Here is a 25,929-nt window from a genome sequence, read left to right on the forward strand (position 1 = left end):
TCAAACCTTCCCCAGAATCTGTAGCTCTTTGCTTCTGCTAGAACATCTTTTAAGAGCAGACCCTAAAGCATACCTATTTCAAAGATTTCTTGTCCTGCCACCAGTCATCTCTTTTGATCAAGTATATGGATTAATTGATGCCATTTTCAGAATCTAATCTCATTCTACTGTACAAACTAGAAATTGCCTCATTATCTTTACATGGTGTTTTCTGTCTATGCACTGAGAACCACTTTTAATATTGGTTTTAAGAGGCTGGGGAATCCTTTAATAATTCAGAAATGTCTGAAAAACATTACCTTTAAGAAAGACCACACATTTTTCTCAAAATCAGTCTGGGCAGCTTCTATTTTTTTCTGACAGTAGTTGATGAAGCCTTCGGACTGCACAGCTTCTTGCAGCTGATCTGAGCGGTTCAGAAACTCTTTCTCTGTGACAACTTGACTCACATACACGTGGTGCTGCAGCTGCTGCTGCTCAGATCCTTGTTGATGAGACTTTATATTCTCAAATGTAACTAGCTTCCCTCCAAACTGTAATTTAATAAATAATGTACCAAATATTACAACGTATTTATACAATGCACACACATTTATACACACACACGTTATATATTACTTACACACACATTTTCTCTCGATTCGTTGCCCCAATCCTGCACTTACACATGTGAGTAGTCCCATTGAACTCATTGTGGCTACTAAGAGTAGTAAAATTGCTCATTTGCATAAACGTTTGTAGGATCACAGCCTCAGACCGAAAGCTCTTAGGAACAGGGTCAGTGTATTTGCACATTTAACACAATGGGGCTCTAATCTTGACTGGGGCTTCTGGTGCTGCTACAATTAATTGTTAAATAATAAAATTATGCATACACATATGGCATGATAAGTGCTACCTGAAAACAATCATAAAAATGTGCAATGCTACCTTAGACAGCACACAACTGGTAGATTAGAAAGACAGAAATAAAAGTGGCAGAGCAGAGAAAGAACCAAGATTTGGATAACAGGGAAAGAAGAAGAAGAAGAAAAAAAAAAGGTAACTGATTTGTCTTTAAATGAAGCCAGTATAATATAAAGCAAAAAACCCACACACACACATCCAAATTTCTCAGTTAGCTCATAGAGAACTAGGATGAGCTAATGGGAATCAACATCCCAAAGTACAGTTAGAAGGATATATTAATTGTTTCCAAAACAACATGAATTATACCCTAATGGAGATGTCAAATTTCACTTTAACCTATGAATCAGAGAACACTATGTTGAGACTAGATCAGTATTTTGGCAGATATCTATTCTGAGTCAGGGTTCAACACTGAGAGAACAAACACCTAGTATATTCTAGTTATCAGTTAAAAAACCTGTAACTTAGAAGTAAGTGAACAATGAAGTTATAGAACAGATGGCTCTGCTCTCAGTGGAACCTTGCTAAAACTCACTTGGCTAATCTGTGACTGATAATCCTAATATATATATATATATAAAAACAACAAAATTTGGCACTCTCACCCTTCTTCTCAGCAAAGACTTAACAGCAGAGAGGTCTCACACACTTCAAAGCTGTTACTAAATACACAGTGTATTTACTATGCAGTGTAGTTCATAACTGGAAACTAAAGTACACATAGCAAAGTAAATTAACAAAGTGTATAGTGATGCAGCACCCATAAAAATTATTTTGTAACGTATTTATTCACTTGGCTGCCAAATGCAAAACGTGGTACTCCACAGAGGACTTTCCAGTCATCATTGCAAATGAGTGGAGCTGTGTTGTAATGCAATATGGCACCCCTTCTACACTGCTTGCAGAGAATATATCAGAAATGTTATCGCCAAGACAATTTTGCCCACTCAGTAGCCTACAAAGGGGCTCTCACTTACTGAAAACGATGCACCCACAGGCCGTCGGACCCATTTGGGTGGCTTCTTTAATGGTAGAACAGTGCTCTGAGGAGTTGTCTGCTGTGGAAGCTGCAACGGAGGGAGGGGCTGCCCCGTGCCAAATGGATCAAGATTCCCAAAGGAGGATGAAAGCTTTAAAGAGAAAGAAACTGATTGCACATTTCCTGCAGTATTCAACGTAAGATACATATTTGTACATGATAATTATTTAACAGTCTAGTGCACTACTTTGGTAGTCAATGCTTCCGCCATTTTCAAATACTGTCACACGGAACAAACTATTTTCTTCTCCAACTTCACATTATGTTTTTCAATACCTTGTCTACCTGTTTCTGCCTCAAACCATCTGTGCTCCCTCCCATGATGGAGTAAATGCTGATCCGTCCATCAAAAGAAGCAGCTGAAAGGATAGCGGGGTTCCTGGGACACCACTGAACATCAAAGCACCATTGGGTATTTGTGGGAAGTTCATACAACACCTGTGCCAAAACAGAGTTTGATGAAACAGTATTAACATAACAAACGACATTGTAGACCCTAATGTGTCACTAGGATGAGCAACCACACTCTGAAACAGGATTATGGACTCCTGCTTTAAAATCATCTCCATGGGACAAGAGAAAGGAGGCGCTAAAAACTGTGGCTAAAGGCTTTCAAGAGAAGAATGATGGCTTTGTGGTTAAGGTGCTGGAAAGCTACTCAGGAGATCTGGCCTCTGTGCCCACCTCTGCCACAGACATCCTGCACGACCCTGGGCTAGTCACTTAGGGTAAGTTTTTCAAAACCTAAGGGATTTAGGAGCCTAAATCCCATTGAAAATGATGCTGTGTTTCTCAGCTGAGAACCGTTGGCTGCCCACTTTGATTCAACAGAGCCATGGCCTGCTGCTGATCAGGGCACAGCATAAGGCTGATTGCTTTGGAACGAGGCCATGTTTGGAAGAATGAGAGAAGCTTGTTTGGAAGAATGAGAGAAGGGAGAAGCCTGTTTACTTATGCTAACTTTCACCAATGTTCTGTGCACAGTTTTGGGTCTTTTTGCATTATGGCAACATCCATAGGAAGGTGTTAGGGCACATTTCAAATAGCCAAAGAGAATGTAGTCATATTTTAAAACTATGTTTCCATGACTCAGTGAGTTTCCTTGTATTATATAGTAACTATGGGAGCCCTCTACTGGGCGAAAAACTACCTGCTTACTTCCTATAGATTTTAATCAAAGATTCAAGTCTACTGAATAAAGAATCCGCACCGTTTTAAACATTTGTTCAGTTAAAAACCTGCAAGGAATGTAATTATTAAAGCTTCTATTAATTTCCCATCAATACAATCAGACATTAATTCTTATCACTTCTACAGCAAATACAAAATAGTGTCTGGTTGAAAATGCCTTGTAGCTTTTAAAAAAAAAGGGGGGGGGAAGGGACATATAAATTCTCATCCAACAAAGCTGAAACATGCTTAACTTCAGTGGGACTACGCACCTGCTTAACATTAAGCTTGTGCTTAAGTGCTTTGCCAAATCAAAGCCATAAAGATGTAGGTACAAAAACATCTGTATTAGAGTAGGGTACTGCCATTTAAATGGTGGAGTAAGAAATGACACAATCAATACTAATTTGATTTCTCCCCCAAATCAGAGTTCTCATGCGTTGCTTTGAAGGGATGCAATCAAGTCAAAAACCCATGGCCAGGAAGCCCCAACACCTTCAAAACCTCCTTCCTCGGAGTAGGAGCAAAGAAAGCAGGTCCTTTCAAATACCCCGCTCCATGGGGACCAAAGGAGGTAGTGAGCAGGTGTTTGGCCTACAAGGCTTTCACATGTGCAAGGAAAAGGGTTCAGGGTTCTCATATGCAGGGCTGAAAGTAGGCTGGTATGGCATACCGGTAAGAAGCAGCTGCCGGTACTGGCTCATACAAGGCTGACATTACCGTCGCTGCCCCTTTTGTACCCCCCCAAGGGCCGCCGACGGTGGGGGGCAAAAGGGGCAGCTGCCCTGTGGCCCGGCAATTTAAAAGGGCCCAGGGCTCCTGGCCACCGCTGCTGCTACCACAGCACTGGCCAGAGCCCCGGGCCCTTTAAATTGCCACCGGAGCCCCAGGTGGCGCTGGGCAGCATGGAAGGGCTGGCTGGGGAGGCTGACCCTCAGCCCCGCCCTGTTCCCCCGAGGCCCTGCCCCTTCTGGGGGCCTGGAGCCGGGCCCCTGTACCAGTATTTTTATCTTACTTTCTCCCCGCCCATATAGATCACCAGACCCCAGATTTTTAGCTCATGGTTTCTTTGGATTGCAAAGAACAGCAGGTGTGTCAAAAACCACCCCTCAAGGAAACCACGGACAAAAAAAACAAGAGCTCATAGACAGGTGCACTTCACAACGCTACTTTTAGCAGAGGCAGATTAAATGGATAAAACTGAACTGACAGTGTCCCTTCAGTGAACCATAAGAGTGAGCAGGGTACAAGTCTTGTCCTGTTCTGGTTTATAATATATATGGCTGACAGTAGCAGCTAACACTTCCAGGTTTTAAAGAGGTCAGCTTTGTATAAGACTGACCCATTTTTTCTCAGTTGGGTTGTGTGTACAAAACGTTTGGGGTCAAAGAACACAGTGTTGGTATGAACGGCACAGTGTAAAACAAATATGAACTACTTTTAAAAAAATATTTTGCTCACAACACTGTGTCACCTATGTACAAAGTCAGTATGTTCTCCACTACTCTCCACAACAAATGTAATGCAAAGAATCTTTCTCTATTTATGACCTTTAAAAGTGGTTTGCATACAATACCTCCCCTGTATTAGGGTTAGAGCAGAGAATCTTAGCATCCTTTCCACAGCTGAGTAACAGCTCAGAATCTGCCATACTCCAAGCAATGGTCAAAATACCCCTGTGTGAAAAGCCATAGTAAGAAAATATTAATATAAATGCATGATGATTAATGAGGCACCCTCATTAGCACACATCTAGATTACCTGGCCACTTCATCTTTAAATGCCACGTTCCCCACCACCCCCATTATGTTGAGAGAGTAGAGAAGGTGCTGCCAACATTTGTTTTATTGGAATAGATTTTTTCCACTTTCTGCACAAGGAGTAATGACAGCGTAGCCACAGGCTAAGGGCACAATCCAGAAAGGTACCTGAAAGCCAAAGACTATATCCACTGATAAAAACATGGCTATCAAAGGTAGATTGTGTAATAAAAAGTCACACTAATACCTGACTCGGAAAATTGCAGGATAAGAACTGTGACTAATACTTGTGGCAATCTTCTTTTTATTATCAAAGGGTTAACATTAGCACAGTCAACATCAGCATTTTCAGGGAGTGCTTGCAACACAGTTTTTTGCTGCCCTCCATCCTTGAATGCAGTAAACTCCTGTCCACCATTTTCACACCACTGTACACCAGGTCAGCCAAAGGTTTAGGGGAGAGTTAGTGAAAGGATTCATTAGAATACACCCCAAATTTCAGCAACTCATTTTGGATTAGAAAGCGCGTAGGATGGGGGCTAATTTAGCTGCAGCTAATCAAGAAAAAGATCTTGGAGTCATCGTGGATAGTTCTCTGAAGATGTCCACCCAGTGTGCAGAGGCGGTCAAAAAAGCAAACAGGATGTTAGGAATCATTAAAAAGGGGACAGAGAATAAGACTGAGAATATATTATTGCCCTTATATAAATCCATGGTACGCCCACATCTCAAATACTGTGTACAGATGTGGTCTCCTCACCTCAAAAAAGATATACTGGCACTAGAAAAGGTTCAGAAAAGGGCAACTAAAATGATTAGGGGTTTGGAGAGGGTCCCATATGAGGAAAGATTAAAGAAGCTAGGACTCTTCAGCTTGGAAAAGAGGAGACTAAGGGGGGATATGATAGAGGTATATAAAATCAAGGTATATAAAATCATGAGTGATGTGGAGAAAGTGGATAAGGAAAAGTTATTTACTTATTCCCATAATCCAAGAACTAAGGGTCACCAAATGAAATTAATAGGCAAATAAAAGGAAGTTCTTCTTCACGCAGCGCACAGTCAACTTGTGGAACTCCTTACCTGACGAGGTTGTGAAGGCTAGGACTATAACAATGTTTAAAAGATTAAATTCGTGGTGGTTAAGTCCATAAATAGCCATTAGCCAGGATGGGCAAGGAATGGTGTCCCTAGCCTCTGTTTGTCAGAGGATGGAGATGGATGGCAGGAGAGAGATCACTTGATCATTGCCTGTTAGGTTCACTCTCTCAGGGGCACCTGGCATTGGCCACTGTCGGTAGACAGATACTGGGCTAGATGGACCTTTGGTCTGACCCGGTACGGCCGTTCTTATCTTCTTATGAGTGTTTGTATGGGTGTGGGATCTTTAGATTCCCCAACCCCTCGTGCAGAAGTGGAGCCCAGCTGCTTCTTCTTTTGCACCCTTGCAATCGGTTTACATACATTTATGTTTTTGAGACTTTCTTCTCAAAGGAAACAGCTAGAAATGTACTTTTTAAAATTAAAGCTGGGATCCTTCTTCACAGTTCCAGCTCCTTAAAACCAGTGTGGCCCATTGGCACAGGTTTGCTGGGCCCAAAGGCTAGCTGTATCACTAAAAGTCTAGATTAAGGATTACAGTAGCTGCTAAAGCATCTGCCTTAGAGCTTAAAATTGGGATGGCATTAATACTAACTGATAGAGAGTTGTGTACAAACCAAGTTTAGAATGGGGAAAATGGCTAAACAAACAAAACTCAAGATTTACAGACTAGCCGACATAAATACCTTGTATGGTTTTCCAAAACACGAAGAGGAGAAGAAGCAAACCTAAGATCCCACATCTGAATTACAGGCAACCTGTCATCTTCAGAAGCCAGGACCATCTGTGTAGCCACATCAGGGTGCCAAGCCAAGTCTGAACAGTGCATCTGATAGATAAAGTAGTGTTAGACCACAAGATAATTAAGCAGAGCTATAAAAAAAAAGAACCCTCTAAAACAGAAGCATGGAGAATGCTGGCTGGAGCGTGGCCCCGTTTATTCTCATTTTGTGACTGTATTCTTCTGTAACTAGACCAGTGGCTCTCAACCTTTGCAGAGTACTGTACCCCTTTCAAGAGTCTGATTTGTCTTGCGTACCCCCAAGCTTCACCTCACTTAAAAACTACTTGCTTACAAAATCAGACACAAAAATACAAAAGTGTTCCAGCATGTTATTACTGAAAAATTACTCTCTCATTTTACCACATAATTATAAAATAAATCAATTGGAATATAAATATTGTGCTTACGCGTCAGTGTATAGTATATAGAGCAGTATAAACACGTCATTGTCTATATGAAATTGTAGTTTGTACTGACTTCGCTAGTGGTTTTTATGAAGCCTGTTGTAAAACTAGGCAAATATCTAGATGAGTTGATGTACCTCTGCATACCCTTACAGGCACAGAGTCTAGTTTAGTGGTTCATAATCAGGAGTATTGGCCAGGTTACACCATGATTAGATCAAAATTCTCTCCTCTTTTTCAAAGCAAAGAACTGACAAATGGAATAAGCCCCCAATCGAGCTCTCAGAATGTTGATTTAATAACATCGGGAATGCTACTTGAGTTTAGGGTTTCAAAGGCTAGCTCAAAAGGACACTCATGTGGTTTGTGTCCAAAACATATGTTTTAATACAACAAATACAGAAAACCCTTACATAAATATTTTAATGAAATTAAAAATATACAGATTTTAATGAAAACCACTTGTTAGCATGCAACTAGTCCCTTGCAAACACTACTGCATTGTGCTGGATTCCAAAGGTGAAACAAGCTATGCTGAGAAACTGGCAAAATACAGATTGTGAAAAGTAAATTAGATGAAGACTGGAGGTCTAAGATGTTATTAGTAACTCAGATAAGCAATAACTTGTTTGCTAAGTATATTTTTAAACTGCTAGTTCCTCTTAAAAGTTATAGAGGCTTTAAATCATTTATCAATATAAATATTTGCAATCACTGATTAATAATTTCCTTTAATAAATTTGTTCATAAATGTAAGATGCCTAACTATAAACACGAATAATTATTTAACCAGAGACCACAACTGTGACCCGTATGACCGAAGAAGAGCCCTGTGGAGCTAGAAAGGTTGTCTCTCTCACCAACAAGAATTGGTCCAATGAAAGATATTACCTCATCCCTCGCCCCTTGTTTTTCTCATACCCTGGAACTAACATGGCTACAAAAACGCTGCAAACAACCAGGGTGTAGTCAGCCTTATGTGGAATATTCACTTGTGCTACTGAGACACAGCCGAAGCATCAGGGTGAGCCCTGGAAGGAATTCTGCTTCGGGGAGCTCTCCATGGGACAAAGAGGATGTTCCCATTTCTACAACCCCAATATCATGCGCCTTCCACAGCAAGGCAGCCTGGTCTCCTGTCCAGTGCACCGGGGATGTGGACCATTGCCTCTGGAGTGTCTTGCCAGGGAGCAGTCCCAGCACCTGTGCCTGGCTGCTGTACAGAAGAGTAACGGAGCTGGAGTTCTTCGCACCCTCCATCTGAGCTGTAAGGCACAAGGTCAACCTCAAGGAGTAGCTTCACTGTGGAAGTAAAACTATTTAAACCTATTCGTAAATTCACCAGCTGCTTTATTCTCTCTCAGACACACACTGTTCCAGATGACAGCACTTCAGCCTATTTTAATAAAATCTTCCCACTGCAGCCATGAATGGGTCAATACTGAATTTATCAGCATAGTCCGCATCATTTAACCAGTCTGACTTCTCACTGCTGAGTAATACATAATATCCCCTTCTCTTGCCTGAACCCTAAACTCCCTACCAAATTCCTTCCCTGACAAATATTAATTGAATCATTTGCAAAAAATAATTATTTAAAATAATAATCCATCTTTGGCATATAATTATAGCCCTTTAAAAAATTAACAGATCCTACAGCAGGTAGTATAAAATGGGGACATGTTCCTGTGTCACTTAAGAGTCTAATGAGAATCCATGCAGTCACTTGTCTTACTATGGCAAGAATAAGTCTAATAGTTAACCATTCATGATTATTAATACAGGCTCTTGATAGTTTAACATCATAAATTACCCGGTTGCTGTGGTCGCTGACTTTGATGATAGGCTCATTCTTCCTCAGATCCCACACGGTAGCACGACCACTAGGACTGGCAGACGCCAAGATGTGCTGGACTTGCCTGTTCCATGCAATGCAGCTGATGTCTTCTGGAGGCTATTGCAAACAAAACACGTCCCAACATTCTCTTTTTTTCAACAGAGCGCTCAATTTTTGTGATTAGATAAGTTGGCTAAAAGAACAAGTTTTCAAAGCTAATCCTCATAGCCCATGTGTTCATTTTACCTTCCTGAATAAATAAAATTGACACTAGGAAATTTTAAAACCCATGCATTTAAATATACAGTAGCTTTGTCTATGGGCTGGCTATCTGCAGCCCTCCTTCCTTTCTGCCTGTGATAAATTTGCCAGCTATGGAGGAAGACGGAGCAAGTTTGTTGTCTCCAAGAACTTAATAATGACCCGCAAAAAAGTATTTAAAAATTGGACTTGTGCCCTTCATTGGTCTTTTGTGATGTATAGAAAAATGAAAGGTGGTGTTTTTTGTTTTTGTTTGGAGGGGCAAGTGGTAAAGTTTTTTTCTGCTTACTTTTTTTTTTTTTTTTTTTTTTAAACCTTATTGGGGGAGGGATAGCTCAGTGGTTTGAGCATTGGCCTGCTAAATCCAGGGTTGTGAGTTCAATCCTTGAAGAGCCATTTAGGGATCTGGGGCAAAAATCTGTCTGGGGATTGGTCCTGATTTGAGCAGGGGGTTGGCCTAGATGATCTCCTGAGGTCCCTTCCAACCCTGATATTCTATGATTAAGTCTGGTCTTCCCTGATTATGTTAGAAATTTCTTGGGTGTCTCAGAGCATCTACATTACAAGCTCTCACATCTTAACTCAAAGGGCATGGAACTTTAACATGTCTCCAAAATGTTCATTGGTCATTGGACTAATTTGATAACCTTACTGGGAGGTTTGGGTGTGCAAAAGAATTCAGAACTAGACACAAACTGCACTACAGCCACAATTAACATCATTATAAATAGAGTCATTGTTGGTTACTTGGAATGCAATTTAAGTCTCCAGTAAATTCAGAGTCAATTTTCACAAAGGTGGTGTTCACTACAACCTGTCTGTATTGTTTTATAAAGGTTGAAGCTATTAATGGATCACATTCAAAACAAAAACAGAGAAATCTCCACTTTTAGCCTTAACGGTCAATAAATTTACAATCAGAAAAACAAACATCCACTGGGGATTAATTTTATTGTTTGGGAGCAAAATATATACAATATATGTAATGTAAGAACATATTTGTACATAATTATTTTAAGGAATGTATCTCACAACAACAGATGTTTTTCGAGGGCTTAACTACATTCAAGGTAATATTTGCAATATTTAAATTAAGTTTTTGAAAACAGAGATTGGTGCTTAGAACTACTCCAATACTGTATGTCTGTATGAGATGTCAAGTAAATTAAATAATCTGCATATTTTTCAGAGTTCTTCAAATCATTTGACAAACATAACTCCAGTACCTGGGTCTTAGCTCCTGGTGTCATCGGTGTGGCAAAGTTGTTCAAGTCCCAGATATAGATTTCAGACTCATTAGCACCTGATGCTACAAGGTTTGTCTGTAATAGAAAGATGCCAATAGACATTGAGAGTATTTCTGGCATCAGCCTTCACCTTCCCAAATGCTATGGGCCCAATCCCTGGAGCTGTGCCAATTGACATTAGCTCAGAACATAGACCTTGTCACACAACAAGAGCACTTTAGAGGAGGTACAAGAATCCTTAATATTTCTAATACTATTTATTAGCCAAGACCCATATACTCTGCTGCAAGTTGGACTTAAATTCCCAGGGCAGTGTTCTTGGTTTCTGCAGTACTCATATGCAGAAAATGGACACAAAGAACGGGGTTGCACAAAATGACTCCATTGTACTAATGCCCCAAACCTGTAAACAATTAAGCTTGTGCTTACCTCTATTTGTGTTACTAATCCCACTGACTTCAATGGGATCTCAAATGTGTGTAAAGTTAAACATATGAGTAAGCACTCACAAGATCAAGGCCTATAAGAACATTTCCTAGATTAAGAGAAGCATTTGAAGCAGTTTTACAGGTGGAAGAGGAATGCCAAGATAATAGCAATGGGATCTGAGGAGAATGAACAAGAGGGAAAATAACTATTGCATCAATGCATTTTGCTCATACTCTAATGCTGGTTGCAAAACAAGTTCCAACGTCATAATAAACAAGGACAGAAACCATGCAATTTAAACACAGTTCACTGAACTAACTACTGCCTTAGTAAAAACATGTGCCAAAAGAAAAAATGCTACTTAGTAAATCAAAACAAACTGAGTTCTCAGAGAACAGTCATGAATGAGAAAAGATGCTCTATCTTGAGGAGGTAAATCCTCATTAGTGATGGAATTAAATTAGCTCTGTGATTAAGTCCTTACTACTTTTAAGAATTGTGTCAAGCCAATGAGTTTTAGGCCCCAACATTTTCATCTTTATTTTGGAACAACATACAAAAATGGAAGAGTTACAAAACCTAAAAACTAATATTTAGTTGTTATTTTTTAAATTTCAGTGAAAACAGTTTTTGGGAGGAATTTCAACATGACAACACTGAGTAGTGCATGAGAACTGAAAAGTGAAACTGACTAGAAAACAAATAAAAAACAATTTTATTTCAGTGTCTAAACAGAAAAATACACAAAGTAAATAGCCTAAATGGTGAAAAGCAGATCAGATTTTTAAAATTATTTCGGGTCAAATAATGATTAGTATCAAAGATTGTTTTCTTTTTTAAAATATGCAAAAATATTTATACAACTTTCGCCAAAAAAATCACAAGAGAAGAACATTTCCTATAGCATTTTACTAATCCATGTTAGTAATCCATGACAGTGTATACTGAAGAAAAAAAATCTAACCTGGAAAATATTCACGTCCAGAGCTCTTACTGGCCCAGTGTGCTTGTCTTTTTGTGCAATTATAACTTCACTCTCTCCAGCCATAATTTTAGATGGATCATACAGAATAATATTTCCATTTTCACCACCTGCAATTAGAACTCCAGAAAGACTATCATCTGAAGCCATTGTATGAGGTCCCCATATCAATTTATGGTACCTACAAGATAAAAAATAAATAATTTAAGAAAATCCATTGCCATACCATTATAAGTGCCAGAACATCATAATGTTTTTCCCTGATAAAAAACACTAACACTTTATGGGAGGAAGTGCAGGCTGGTGGTAAGATCAAAGGCATGATGAGTCTGAGAACTGCTAGGTTCTATTCCTGGCTCTCCCAATCTGTCAAAAGTGTGACAGTGGACAGGTCACAACCTATATGTGCCTCAGTTCAAGGCTCTAAAGTCAGAATACTTACTTACCTCATAGGGTTTTTTGAGATAATGTTTGCAAAGGACTGTGAGATGATCCCTGAATGAGAATTATAAGCATAGCCAACTACAAGCAATCACAGAAATCTGATATTGGTGTACACTGCTTGGTGAATCTGAAAGTATCCAGATTTCCCTTTTTTAAACGAATTGGTTTTATAACAAAACAATATTTCTGTATGTTCAGCCATGCAGAGAGGGTACATTTCTTCGGCATAATGACCCACACCCTCTTGTGGCATTGCTCTTACAAAGTGGCCTTAATGCATTTGGAAAGCAAACTAACAAGTTTCTACCAAAAAAAAAAAAAAAAAAACCCAAGAGGTAGGGCTTTTAAAAAAAATTACATCAGCACTAACAATGCCACCATTAATCAGTATTATATGCTGAATGCTCCAAGTAGCAAGATGCAGCACAACTAACTTAAATTTTATATCTCTAACCTGGTGTTGAGCAGTTCCCAGTTATTATCTACATCAGAGGTCGGCAACCTTTCAGAAGTGGTGTGCTGAGTCTTCATTTATTCACTCTAATTTAAGGTTCCGTGTGCCAGTAATACATGTTTTTAGAAGGTCTCTTTCTATAAGTCTATAATATATAACTAAACTATTGTTGTCTGTAAAGTAAATAAGGTTTTTAAAATGTTTAAGAAGCTTCATCTAAAATTAAATTAAAATGCAGAGCCCCCGGGACCAGTGGCCAGAACCGTGAGTGCCACCGAAAATCAGCTCGCGTGCTGCCTTCGGCACACGTGCCATAGGTTGCCTACCCCTGGTCTATATTAAGATAGCAGCCGAGGGCCCTAATCAAATTCAGGGCCCCATCTTGTTAGATACTGTACAAGGAAGACATCGTTTCTGTTTTGAACAGATTACAATTTAATCAATTTATAATTTCTAAAAGTTCAGGCAACTGTGTTTGGTGTAAATCTTTGGAAGACAGTCTTAGACTTGTGCATCATTATTTAAAAATGGACTGTAGAGAATGAAATGGAATTAACTTCTATCTACAGAATGAAGTGGTGTAAAACATGATCATCCCCCCTCAGTGGATTTAGATGTTTATATATCTCAGTGTAGCCGAGCTACCACTGTATTTCGGTCATACATATCTTTGATAAAAAGACATTAATGCTGACACTACAGCTTATTCACTGATGAACACTGACAATCTGTAAGTGTTGCACACACCTCCACAGAGTACTAGGGGTCAATGGATGGACTAATGTTTGTGCTGACATTGTATCTAGTATGAAAGATTAATGGACCTAATCCAGTGTCAATGGAAAGTTTTCAGATCCTTCTCTATCTCCAAGAAGAGCATCTCACACTTTCATTGACATTGTTATGGCCAATGTACAATGAACAGAAGCCACTATAATGCTACTGCAAGTGCCACTAAGATGCCAATAGGATGGCTTTTTGGATTTTTAATGCTAATTATATAAGTTATAGCTAAATACACAGCATGAAGTTAGAAGTAATATGCGTCTAAATGAAGCAAAACAATCAGGAACGTTTTTTCCCCAATAGCTAGGTGTAAGTATTGAACTACATATGGAATGCAAAAATAAAACACGGAGGTACATCAAATGAGTCCCCCGCAATAACTAAACACAATAAGATGACACAACATGTGGAAGCTATACCCGCCTTTTCCTGTTTTTAAGAGCACACTTAACACTTTCCCTCTGCTCTCTGGAAATTCTTCAGGGCTCTGACCGTTATCTTCCTTTACATCAAAAACAAAACAAATCATATCAAACCAACCTAATATCCTTCTTTGACAGGGTAACAAGCCTTGTGGATTGGGGGAAGAAATAGATGTGATATAGCTCAGCTTTAGTGAGGCTTTTGATACTGTCTCACATGCCTCATAAACAAGCTAGAAAAATACAGACAAACCTGCTACAAAGTGGGTGCACAACTGGCGGGAAAACGGTACTCAGAGAGTAGTTATCTGTGGTTCACAATCAACCTGGAAGAGTATATTGTGTGGGGTCCTGCAAGGATGTGTCCTGGGTCTAGTCCTATTCAGTATCTTTATACATGATTTAGATAACGGCATAGAGAGTACACTAAAGATCATGCAAATCTTGGATTGGACTATTTAGTCACATGAGACATTGCAAACCATCTACATCGTAGCCTGCAATTCCCACTGTCTCTCGCAGATGAAAGGATGCCTACAAAAAAAGAGCACACAAATTTTGTGGACAATACCAAGCTAGGAGGGGTTTCAAGCACTCTAGAGGACAGGATTAGAATTATGCACAATGATCTTGACAAACTGGAAAAATGGTCTGAATTACATAGGATGAAATTCAATAAGGACAAATGCAAAGTATCACACTGAGGAAGGAACGACCAACTGCACAAATGAAAAATGGGAAACGACTGTCTAGGAAGGAGAACTGAAGAAAAGGATTGCAGGTAGTAGTGGATCACAATCTAAGTATGAGTCAACAATGTAATACTGTTGCAAAAGAAGTAAATATAATTCTGGGATGTATTAGCAGGAACACTGTAAGCAAGACACGAGAAGTAATTATTCCACTCTACTCAGAACTGATAAGGCCTCAACTAGAGTACTGTGTCCAGTTCTGGGTGCCACGCTTTGGGAAATGTGAACAAATTGGAGCCAGTCCAGAGGAGATCAACAAAAAAAAGTCTAGGAAACATGACCTACAAGGAAAGATGGAAAAAAAATCGGTTTGTTTAGTCTGGAGAAGAGAAAGCTGAGGGGGGACGTGATAATCTTCAAATATGTAAAATGTTATAGAGAGGAGGGTGATAAATTCTTCTCCTTAACCACTGAGGACAGGACAAGTAGTAATGGACTAAAATTGCAGCAAAGAAGATTTAAGCTAGACATTAGAAAAACAAACTTCCTAACTATAAGGGTAGTTAAGCACCGGAACAAGTTACTGAAAGAGACTGTGGAATCTCTGTCATTGGGAGTTTTTAAGAACAGGCTAGACAAACACCTGTCAGGTCCAGATAATACTTAGTCCTGCCATGAGTGCAGGAGACTGGACTAGGTGACCTATCAAGTTCCTTTCCAGTCCCACATTTCTATGACTATCACCCAACGGATACCAGCCCAAGATATTTGTGACAGAACAGGAACTGAAACCAGGTCTCCAGAGTCCAAGTCTACAACTTTAACCACAAGCCCACCCTTCTTACCTTTCCTAATAAGACTGACACAGGGCTAAAGCTTCATACACGGTCCTTGAAGCCCATATCATGGACTGAAGTTGCCACCAAAAATGCATTTTTATAAAGCAGTCCATGAATTTGGAACCCCAATTCATACCTGTGCGAGGAGGAGAAAGTCGCACAGGATTTCATATCCAACGAAGGGTCAGACAAGTCCAGTTCAAATATTTCCAGAGAAGCATTGGTACTGAAAGTTGCATCCAACTGTTGAGCGGATGTACCTACGCAGAAACACACAATTGTATCAGAATGACATAATACAAAATATGGAATTTCAAATTACTAAAGCATCAAATCATACAAAGGAAATAAAATCTTCAGTGTCTCAGAGGTACACTGAACACAAAACATAGTACATTTTTCAAAAAGGGAGTTGAAAGTAGTTTCAGGTATTTCACCTGCCCCTAAATCCCCTTTCTGGTTTTACAACCAAAATTTCCCATTAAAATAAAATTAAAAAATAAAAATAAAAGGTGTGTGATTTTTCCTCTCCCCTGCTGCTGTGTAAAAATCCCACACAAATAACAGAAGAAACTCAGAAATAGACTGAAAGGCAGTAGTTTTAGCAGCCAAAACTAATGAGAAACTGCAAGCCATTGGTAAAGACTGGGTCATGAAATCCTATGATTTAGGAGAGAGAAGCCTTGAAATTAAGTTACTAACGCTGCCGTACACTTAGGGCAAACATGCACGTTTACAAGGTATATGTGGGCTGGGGTTTTGATTTCTAAGGAAAGCTGATACTCCAGAGGTTGAAAAGTGATTTCAGGTGGGTACTGTATTGCATTCTCAATTACTATTTCAGCCTTCGGGACATTAATTTTCTATTATAAAATACAAGTATAGTGAGTATATTATAATCTACATCATATGCATACAAAGCCCCATGGGTAGGGACCATACCCTTCAACAAGTTACCTGTAGCCAGGTAAATGGGATGTTGTTGGGCAGGGCTCCATGCCTGCATAGCAGTACGATCAATCTCCTTTAACTTCATCCTGCTAAAAGAAGATAACTTTTGTAATACAGAAAATCAGGAGGAAATGACACCAGTACAACAGAGGGGAAATGGGCTGTACGTGGAACTGTGGGTATGATGTGGCGTTTGTAGGGAGGAGGGCAATGGTGAAATATTATTGAAGTTTACAGGAAATTAATACTTGCTAAACATGTTGAATGAAACTAAATAAACCTGGGGAACACAGCAACTGCTGTGAGATTCTGTTCTTAGACCAAATGCCTTTGATAATAAGAGTTTACATGATATAACTTGATATCTTCCAGCAGCTATTACATTTAAATTAAAATACTGTCCATGTTTCTAAATGCCCAAACTGACATTCATAAACTGTCATCAGAGCTGAAACTTACCACAAAGTCACTACTGAAAACCACCACATTGGTTTCTAAAACCGTGTCAAAGAATTTACTAATCCTGTTCCTTAGTGATATTTTAGGGACATAGTTAACTTGCATTCTAGCAATCTCAAGAAATTAATGTAAAGGAGTTTCAGGTTCAATACCTATCCTTGAATCTGTCTGCCAATTTTTGTGGTCTTACAACAACATTTTCCTATTTTTAATTTTTGTGCAAAACCCACACAAACAACAATCCCGACTGATTATACAGAGAAAACAATGAAATTGACTCTATGTAAAGGCTTATCAAATGTACAAAGCAAGCAAGCAAGCAAAAAAGACAAAAATATGCTTTTTCTAATCTCTTTAAATTCTAGTAACTTTAGGTGTTATTTTGAACAATAGTAAGTACAAAGAAAGTTAAAAGTATCCCTTTAGGTATGTCCCTCTTCCCATACAGGCTGAGGAAGCATGTGTATATAAAAAGATAAGTAACGCGAAATACTCATTTCAGACATCAACAGTTTTTCAGTCACGATCTTCTACCAATCACCCATGAAAAGGTTATATGGTCCTCATAATAATGACATTCTGAAATGCCAAGAATTTTCTCCTTATTGTGGTTTCGTTAATGGTTTAAAAGGAAGTGAAAGTTTAAGTGAAAGCCTGAAATGCTCAACAACTTTGAGTCACACAGTCCTCACAAGCGGATTTATGCAGCTTTTGTGCATGAACAAAAAGTTGTGTGAAGAAGTGCAAAGGTTAATTGTCATGTGATGCAAGATAATTCAGAAAAAAAAAAAGCAACTGATAAAACTGGTCTTCCAGCTAAAAGTTTCCTGAAAAATGCTCAATTTTTTCATCAAATGCCTCCTAAGCAGAGCCCAGAACATAATAATCTAAAAGACTTTGCAACACACAGACATTTTAAACAAAATATAATAATTCAGGCTTGCAAAAATTTACTTACTCAAGGCAGGGATGACATGGTAATTACCAGAGCTGGTTGTTACCAAGTAAAATCAAGGTTTTTACCACCCCGGGATAAAACTAGTTAGTCCCAATTTAAGGCATTTGCTATTTTAAAAATTGTTTCAAATTCATGCATATCGCATTATCTAGTTTAAGTTACATATTCAAACTGTGGTTACATAAGGCAGTAGCTACACAGATTAATTTAGGATTGTACAAATAAGAAGTAAAACTGCATTGGGATGTAATAATAATATAGTCATTATGATGCTGAACATGGGAATGTCTGTATATATTTGAGTTTGTATTTTCTCAAGGAAGTTATACATGTCATGACTCATATTTCGATACTATATAAACTAAAGTCAAAAACATTTGATTATATAAAAACAACAATAATGCACAGTTGCATTAAGCAATCAGAAGCATGAAGAGTTGCAGATGACCAGTTGTACTATTACTATAACTACAACAGCTAAAACAACGACCTTAACCCATTTGGCCTACAACATTCTGTAGCAGAAGACCAGTTTTGATGTAGTGGATAGACTGAGTCTATTCCTTAGTTCTGAATGGATGTATTCAAAGTTTGAAAAGATTTGTCTTATGCTTGCTGAACTTGCTGGACACTGAAGCAAATATTTTCCCCACTTTCCTGGTTTAAACCGTATTTAGCAGTGCTCCATCCTACACTTGTTTTTCCTGGAAAACTGCCAGCCCTGACCAAAGGGTGTATAAAATATAACTTTTTGCACTAGCTGGATTAGTGAGTTTTGCAAGGTTGCAATGGTAATTTGAAAATTACTTCCAACAGGAAAAAGTTTATTCAACCTTTGCAAAATGCTTATAATAATTAATCTGTTACACTGACCCTAAAATAGACTTTAATATCCTAGGGCAAATTAACATTAAGGCACAACATATCTTGTCCTCTAATTTTTATTTAATGAGGAACATTTTCTTAAAGAAGGGAGTAGTGGGAATACTCAAAATTTAAATGTCTTTATTGGCCACACTTATTCTGTGATAATGGGAAGGTTTCAATTAATTCTTTTCTGTACTTGATTTCAATCTTGACACTGCAGAAGTTCATTCTGACAACACATACCCAGATAATTATACTGTGAATAGGGCCCACCAAATTCACATCCATTTCGGTCAATTTCACGATCATAGGATTTTAAAAATAATAAATTTCATGTTTTCAGCTATTTAAATCTGAAATTTCACAGTGTTAGAATCATAGAATCATAGAATCTCAGGGTTGGAAGGGACCTCAGGAGGTCATCTAGTCCAACCCCCTGCTCAAAGCAGGACCAAACCCAACTAAATCATCCCAGCCAGGGCTTTGTCAAGCCTGACCTTAAAAACCTCTAAGGATGGAAATTCCACCCCCTCCCTAGGTAACCCATTCCAGAGCTTCACCACACTCCTAGTGAAAAAGTTTTTCCTAATATCCAACCTAAACCTCCCCCTCTGCAACTTGAGACCATTACTCCTTGTTCTGTCATCTTCTACCACTGAGAACAGTGTTGTAACTGTAAGGGTCCTGACCCAAAAAGGAGTTGTGGAGGGGTTGCAAGGTTATTGGGGGGGGGGGGGAGTTTGCAATACTGCTACCCTTACTTCTGCGCTGCTGCTAGCAGTGGCACTGCCTTCAGACCTGGGCAGCTGGAGAACGGTGGCTGCTGGCCAGGAACCCAGCTCTGCAGGCAGAGCCACCGCCAGCAGCAGCAAGGATAGCATGGTACAGTATTGCCACCCTTACTTTTGCTCTGCTGCCGGCAGAGTTGGGCCCCCCTCAAGCCGCCAAGCTCTGAAGGCAGCAGCGCAGAAGTAAGGGTGGCATGGTACGGTGTTGCCACCCTTACTTCTGCGCTGCTTGCTGCTGGCAGGGTGCTGACTTCAGAGCTGGGCGCCTGGCCAACAGCCACCCCTCTCTGGCCACCCACTCTGAAGGCAGCACAGAAGCAAGGGTAGCAATACTGCACCCTCTTAAAATAACCTTGTGACCACCCTGCAACTCCCTTTTGGGTCAGGACCCCTAATTTGAGAAAGGCTGGTCTCCCCCAATGCGTATATGGTAAATGCACACAAAAGACCAGATTTCATGGTCCATGATGCGTTTTTCATGGTGGTGAATTTGGTAGGGCCCTAACTGTGAACCCTGCATCTTACATCAAATATGCACATCATAATCAATATCAGGAGTTCTTAGACTGTTGCTAGACAAAGGTCTTTTCAACAGAGCTCTTGATAATTTAACAGACAACACACAGTTTGTCTTACTCATCTGAATTTTGTATCCTTTAGGGGGATATTTTATAAAGTTAGTTTGTAGCAGACCTCAAAAATCATATATAAAGAGATCTAATTTTTTTAAAACTAAATTAAAAACCATTGTAGTAGGGCACCTCACACTGAAAGTACCATGTGTATCCTCATTCTACTTTTAAAACTAAGGAATAGTTTCAAATACCTGTCCCAGAAATGCTTTTCCCAAACTTGAGTGAGGTTTAGTTGGGAGTTGGCTCTAGGCCAAGCAGGTGTGTGCTCCACTGGGCTGAAGAACGCTGTTGTGTGGAAAGATCCTGACTGGACTTCAAACCCTTAAATAAAAAAGGGCAATTGCACAATCCCTCTCTGAAACTGCTCATGGAAGAGATGATTACTGGGTGTCCTCATCAAGTGTGCAGACACCCATGAAGCACCTGGGGAATCACAAAGATGCATATTACTGTGTCTAGTTCAATTTTAGATAAGGAATCTCTTGCATTTGCTCATAACAAGGTTTGCTTTTGCAGAGTTTTTTTCTGGATATTAAAAGTGATTTCTACAGTGTATGTACACATAAATCCTACTCTTGTTTTCACATAGCCTATACTTTTGCTGTTAAAAACAGCAATACATGCAGGGTACTCTGCTGCCTACTCTCTGCCAGGACCAACTGGGACCCCTCCCTCATAGGAGAGATCACTGCCAGGTGGACACTGAGTGACATTATTTAAATGACTTTGATGAACCAAACACCATTTTAAAAGAGAACATAAAACAGACGGGCTCCCCTCCTCTTTATAACATAACAGTAAATTTCATAAATTCTTTACCACCACAAGATTGGTTGGACGTCAATCTAAGGAATACAGCTGTTTAGCAGTGTCTATTTTATACCATGGTAATAACATAGCTTCACTTTGAGTCACAAGGGTACTGGCAAAAGAAAATTTGTAGGTTGGAAGTCTTGCTGTTGCCATGTTGGCACGATAGCCCCATCTATACCGTCCAGGAAAAACATGTTACTGCACTCTTCTAGTGAACCACTCATAAATATAGTTCATTAGAGAAGTTCTAGCATGTGGCCTGATATCCTGAGTGATTCAGCACCTTTAAGGCTCATGGTTTTTCCAGATATTTTCTTATACTTTTTACTTATAGCATGGTATGGTCAATATATTACAGTACAGAAAAGCTATAAAAGATGCATATATTTTACAAATGAAAATAAAAATTCTCACTAACAATACTAAATTCACTGACTAAAACAGTGAAGAAACATTTTCTTGTATGCACATTTATAATTACAAGTATTTTTACAATACCCATTAACAACATCTGGGAGCTGCAAATCAAAGATTCAGGATTATATTTGAGCTACTCACTAAAAATATTCTGTATTTCCATGTAACTGTGGTAGGGTAATATTTACATATCTACTAACTTGGATAATACAGGCAAGACGAAAATCTCAAAATGGTTATTAATATGTGAACCTACAGCAATCGTGCAATCTTTCTTCATCTTTCTAGAATCTCTTTTCCTAAAGAGCTTTAAGGCTCCATCTATACTCTGGTTTCCCTTGCGGTTGGATACTGTGTTTAAAGATGGCTTATATAGAAGGTTTTTGCAAACATGGTGTAGATGGGGCATAACATTTTTTTAATTAAGATTAGGTTATAAACCCTAGAAGTGTCAAACCCATATTACATGTGTTTTGGAGAAAGTTATGAAATAGAGATTAGTAAAATATATTAAACAACCTCAGAGGCTACTATGACAAAGCTAGGTCTAATCACTCTTCCCACAACAGTGATATCCACAGGACCCTGCCACTGCTCCGGGTAGAGGGGCTGGGGGCAGAGTTTGTCACTTCTCAGCTGCCAGCAAGGCGGCTTCCAGCAGTGCTTAATTTGTAATGAAAGAGGAGCCAGGACACAAATAACGCTGCTACTTTAGTAGCTGACGAGGCAAGCCCAGCGGTGCCGGGGCTATTAAGTGCCAAGCCTGGGGGTGGCGGGGCTTAGCCCTGGCACGAATTAAGCCCTGGCTTTTAGGGACTGGCCCTGCGGCAGGGAAAGCGCCCGATCCCAGTCCCAGAGCGGCAGAGCTAGAAGCAAAGGCCGGCCCAGGCCAGGCCAGCGAGCGGGAAGCCCCGGGGAAGCGAGGCTGCTCTGCCCGGGGGGACCCTGCGAGACAGGGCCGCTCTGCCCCCAGAGACCCCAGGCGGCAACCCCGCGCCCTAGGAACGGAGAGACCCGGCGGCGCCCCGCGTCCCCTCACCTGGCGGGGCCGAGCTCTCCGCTGCGCCCCACGTCCCGCTGCGGCGGCTCAGCTGCCTGCCCCCGGCCCGAGGCTCCTCCGCGTCCCGCTCCAACGTGGCAGCCGGAGCGCCGCCCTCGTCAGCCCCGGCTTCCGGCACCGAGACCCCGCCCGGCCCCGGGCCTTCCGGGCCGCGCAGCTCCCAGCGAGAGGGGCCTAGGCCGTGCCCGCCCCGGCAGGCGGCCTGCCGCGCTTTCCCAACAGCCCGGCCAGACGCTGCTGCGGCGGCTCGCCGGGGAGTTTTCATGGAGCTCTAATGGCGGAGCAGCTGGATGGCTGCCCCCGCCCCACTGGTACAGGGTTGCTTGGCAGCATTGCCCTGATTCAGCGGTGCTGGAAGTAAGGGCCGGGGGGCACCGCGTCCCCGGGCTGGAAGTGGTGTCCATCATACCGAGGGGTTAGGTTGGTTCAGTGGCTGTCAGTACCACTAAACCCTGGTTCTAGCACCCCTGCCCAGCCTCAGAGAGTCCTGAAGGAATGAGACATTTGTCCCTTCTCCTTTCCTTGGGAAGGGCCCCAAAACACTGTAGAGGAGGTTCCAACATACTTACCAAGTACAGTTCTGCACCCTCAGCTTTGTTTCTGATCTGTAACCAAATTCCACTGCCAAACTGTTCTGCTATTCAGTACAAGATACAAGAGCCTAGCAGTGAAGGCAAAAAGGAAGTTGTGGGCAGCTGGCCCCCTTCACCATAGTTTGCCTCTCCAAAGCACTGTGGCCCAAGGGCTAGACAAGCCCCAGCAAGAGTAAAGCATTTTGATCACCTTTACTGAGGTTTTGCCATTTTCATGGAAAAGGTCACATTTCTCCCTTCATGCTGAATATGATGTGAGACTGCTACTAGTATAATTCCCTGGGTGAAAATAGGGATGGTTTCCTAACTAACTAACAGCACTGTTATGAGGCTTAGAGCTCATACATGTTTAAGGCACTTATTCTACAGCAGTGAGAACAGAGAATTAAAAGAAATAAAGCCAAGGCACCACATAATTAAATCAAGGGCAACATATCATGTTTATTACCAATACAAATGAAGAGGATTTTACAACAGTCTCCAAAAGCAATCTCCCAAGATTCACAGGTTGTATTCGAAACAAATGCTTTGAGACATATTTCTTGCCTTCACCACTACTTTTTCCACTATAAAAAGCATTACATCAGCAACTAGATTCCTCTTTTTCATTGAGGGGGTTAAAGTAAACAAACAATTTTCAAGCATCTTCCTTAAAGATGAAAGAAGAAATTCAGATGGAACATAGAAACTCTTCACAATTACCTGAAAAGTAAAAAAGCATATTACATTTTTGACAATATAGATACAGGTCTAATTTAGTGCAGATTAACTTCTACTTCAACATTCTTAGGAGTCTTTGCTCAATAAGCCCACAATTTCAGTAAATGTTCCTAAGTTCCCCAGACCTGAAGAACGGCTCTGTGTAAGCTTGTCTCTTTCCCCAACAGTAATTGGTTGAATAAAAAAGTTACCTCACCCATCTTGTCTCTGCATGTTACCAAGCTCAGTAACAGTTCAGTAAAGCCCACAGTCTATTACAACCACAATTAGGATGTCCTCCCAGTAGCGTTTAAACAATTTTTTTGTATTTCTAGAAACATACTCATTCAATTTTTACACATTTATTTTAGAAAGAATGCTCATTACTGTCTGGTTCAGCTTATTTTAAATTATCCCCTTGTCATCTCCAAGACCTGGAGTCTGAATATACGAAATAAACACCTAACAAACATGATGGGTCTAACAAAAATAAAAAAATTCAGAATCAGAAACAAGGTCAGACCCAAACTAGTTGCACTGAGGTACTGTAGTACACACTAATATGCTGTAATACACTGTTCTGAGATACAATACCAGGCACAAACTGAATCAGCAAACAAATTAACAAAAGTGTTAATGCTTACCCACATGTCAACAAGTGCACCCAAAAAATCTTAGTTCACCTTTCACAAGTAGACAGCAATAATTTAATGCTGGGGAGGGAAAGGAGAAATTCTTTTGTTATATATTCAAACCGAATGAATTCCAGAAGTGTATTTTATGTTTTTCTTAATCTGCAAACTGAACTGACTACCAATGTTTTTAGATCCAGTTTTGAATTTTTTACCCCATGTCCTCATCCAGTCAAATACTAATCACAGCGAGTCATGATGTGAACAGCAGTGAAAGGTTTTAATCATTGGACACTAGGCAAAACAAATTAACACAATATATTAAAAAAAACTTACCACATTCATCTTGCAAATCTTTAAGCCTAGCTTACTATACATGGTTTGCCAATTCCCAATCAAGTTCTAAAGTTGATAAAAATAGTTCTCTTCAAAAAAGTGTAAGTTAATTATTCTAACTGCATTTAAAATTTGGGAGGCTCTCTAAACCTAAGGTTATTTGAGGCTTTTATTTCAATAGTTTTAAATATTCTATTTTCACCTTTTATTCGCTTTTCTTCTCCCCTCCCGCCCAAGAACTTGCTGAACCATGATGTAAGCAACTTTATCTGCTCAGGACAGGAAACAGGCCAGTAAGGGGGACAGGCCTGGGAGGAAAATATTTTTCAGGTAGGACACAAGGGATTCTACTACTGCAGCTACTGTTACAGGTCAAAAGAAATAAAAAAAAAAGAGAGGTCCCCTTTTCTTTGATGTTTAGTACTTGATCTACACTTTAGTTATTTTGCCAGTCAGGGTGTGAAAAAAAAACCACATCAGAGAAGGGGACTACTTACACCTAACATTGGCAAGTTACGACTTCTTGCAATTCACTGCTATGTTGCCAAACCCTCCTCTCTTCTACAGTCAGTTTAGACTTTTTTGGGAAGCGATACCCCTTCCTAAAGAATGTAGGTAAAATAAAATATTTAGTTCCCATTTTTGAACATCCTTAAATTATTGTTGGATTCCCCAATTAGGGAAATCAGCTATACTTCAAAATCACTTAATGAAACCCTCACCTGAACAATAGTTAAGTAATATGAACTTCCAGATTCCAAGCTTGCCTGGCAGATCTTGTCAGTAGAAAAATCCCTAAAGGAGTAAGAACATACATTTAAAAAGTGATTTTTCTTCCCAAAATTACATCAGTGCAAAAAGGATCAAAAATTAGCAGCAACAGTTATTTGCATTAGTAATATTTATTGGCTTTACCCAGCCTTCCACTTAAGTTATGTCAGCACATTATGTCGGTTTTTAAACCACATATCCTCATCCAAACAGATACTAATCACAGCACATCATGATGTGAACAGCAGTGAAAAGGTTTTAATCATTGGACATGTGTCAAGTAAATATTAAGTGAACAGTAGCACTTAACCACCCCTTAAACCAACACTTTACTTGGCTCTAAGAAGAAAGTAGTAGATGGCTGTCACATGTGATAATGGTTTCACTATC

General features: G+C 40.0%; 1 protein-coding gene across 8 annotated transcripts in view; it reads right to left on the reverse strand.

The window, feature by feature from the left end:
- The window catches only part of SEC31A (SEC31 homolog A, COPII coat complex component), a 67,551-nt gene extending 44,898 nt beyond the window's left edge, over positions 1 to 22,653 (reverse strand). The window contains exons 1-11 of one of the 8 annotated variants that reach the window (XM_045017732.1): positions 22,488 to 22,653; positions 16,518 to 16,600; positions 15,697 to 15,820; positions 11,906 to 12,104; positions 10,492 to 10,587; positions 8,981 to 9,121; positions 6,666 to 6,808; positions 4,695 to 4,794; positions 2,225 to 2,386; positions 1,887 to 2,039; positions 300 to 533 (exon numbers count right to left, since the gene is read on the reverse strand). In XM_045017732.1, the coding sequence (XP_044873667.1) occupies positions 300 to 533; positions 1,887 to 2,039; positions 2,225 to 2,386; positions 4,695 to 4,794; positions 6,666 to 6,808; positions 8,981 to 9,121; positions 10,492 to 10,587; positions 11,906 to 12,104; positions 15,697 to 15,820; positions 16,518 to 16,596 (1,431 nt within the window). In that variant the 5' untranslated portion in view covers positions 16,597 to 16,600; positions 22,488 to 22,653. Of the gene's footprint in view, positions 1 to 299; positions 534 to 1,886; positions 2,040 to 2,224; positions 2,387 to 4,694; positions 4,795 to 6,665; positions 6,809 to 8,980; positions 9,122 to 10,491; positions 10,588 to 11,905; positions 12,105 to 15,696; positions 15,821 to 16,517; positions 16,601 to 20,409; positions 20,614 to 22,487 lie in introns of those variants that run through there. The other 7 variants (XM_045017728.1, XM_045017726.1, XM_045017729.1 and 4 more) reach the window with 7 other exon arrangements.
- Between the last annotated feature and the right edge of the window lie 3,276 nt (positions 22,654 to 25,929).

Source organism: Mauremys mutica, chromosome 5, assembly GCF_020497125.1.
Source record: "Mauremys mutica isolate MM-2020 ecotype Southern chromosome 5, ASM2049712v1, whole genome shotgun sequence".
Classification (NCBI taxonomy): Eukaryota; Metazoa; Chordata; order Testudines; family Geoemydidae; genus Mauremys; species Mauremys mutica.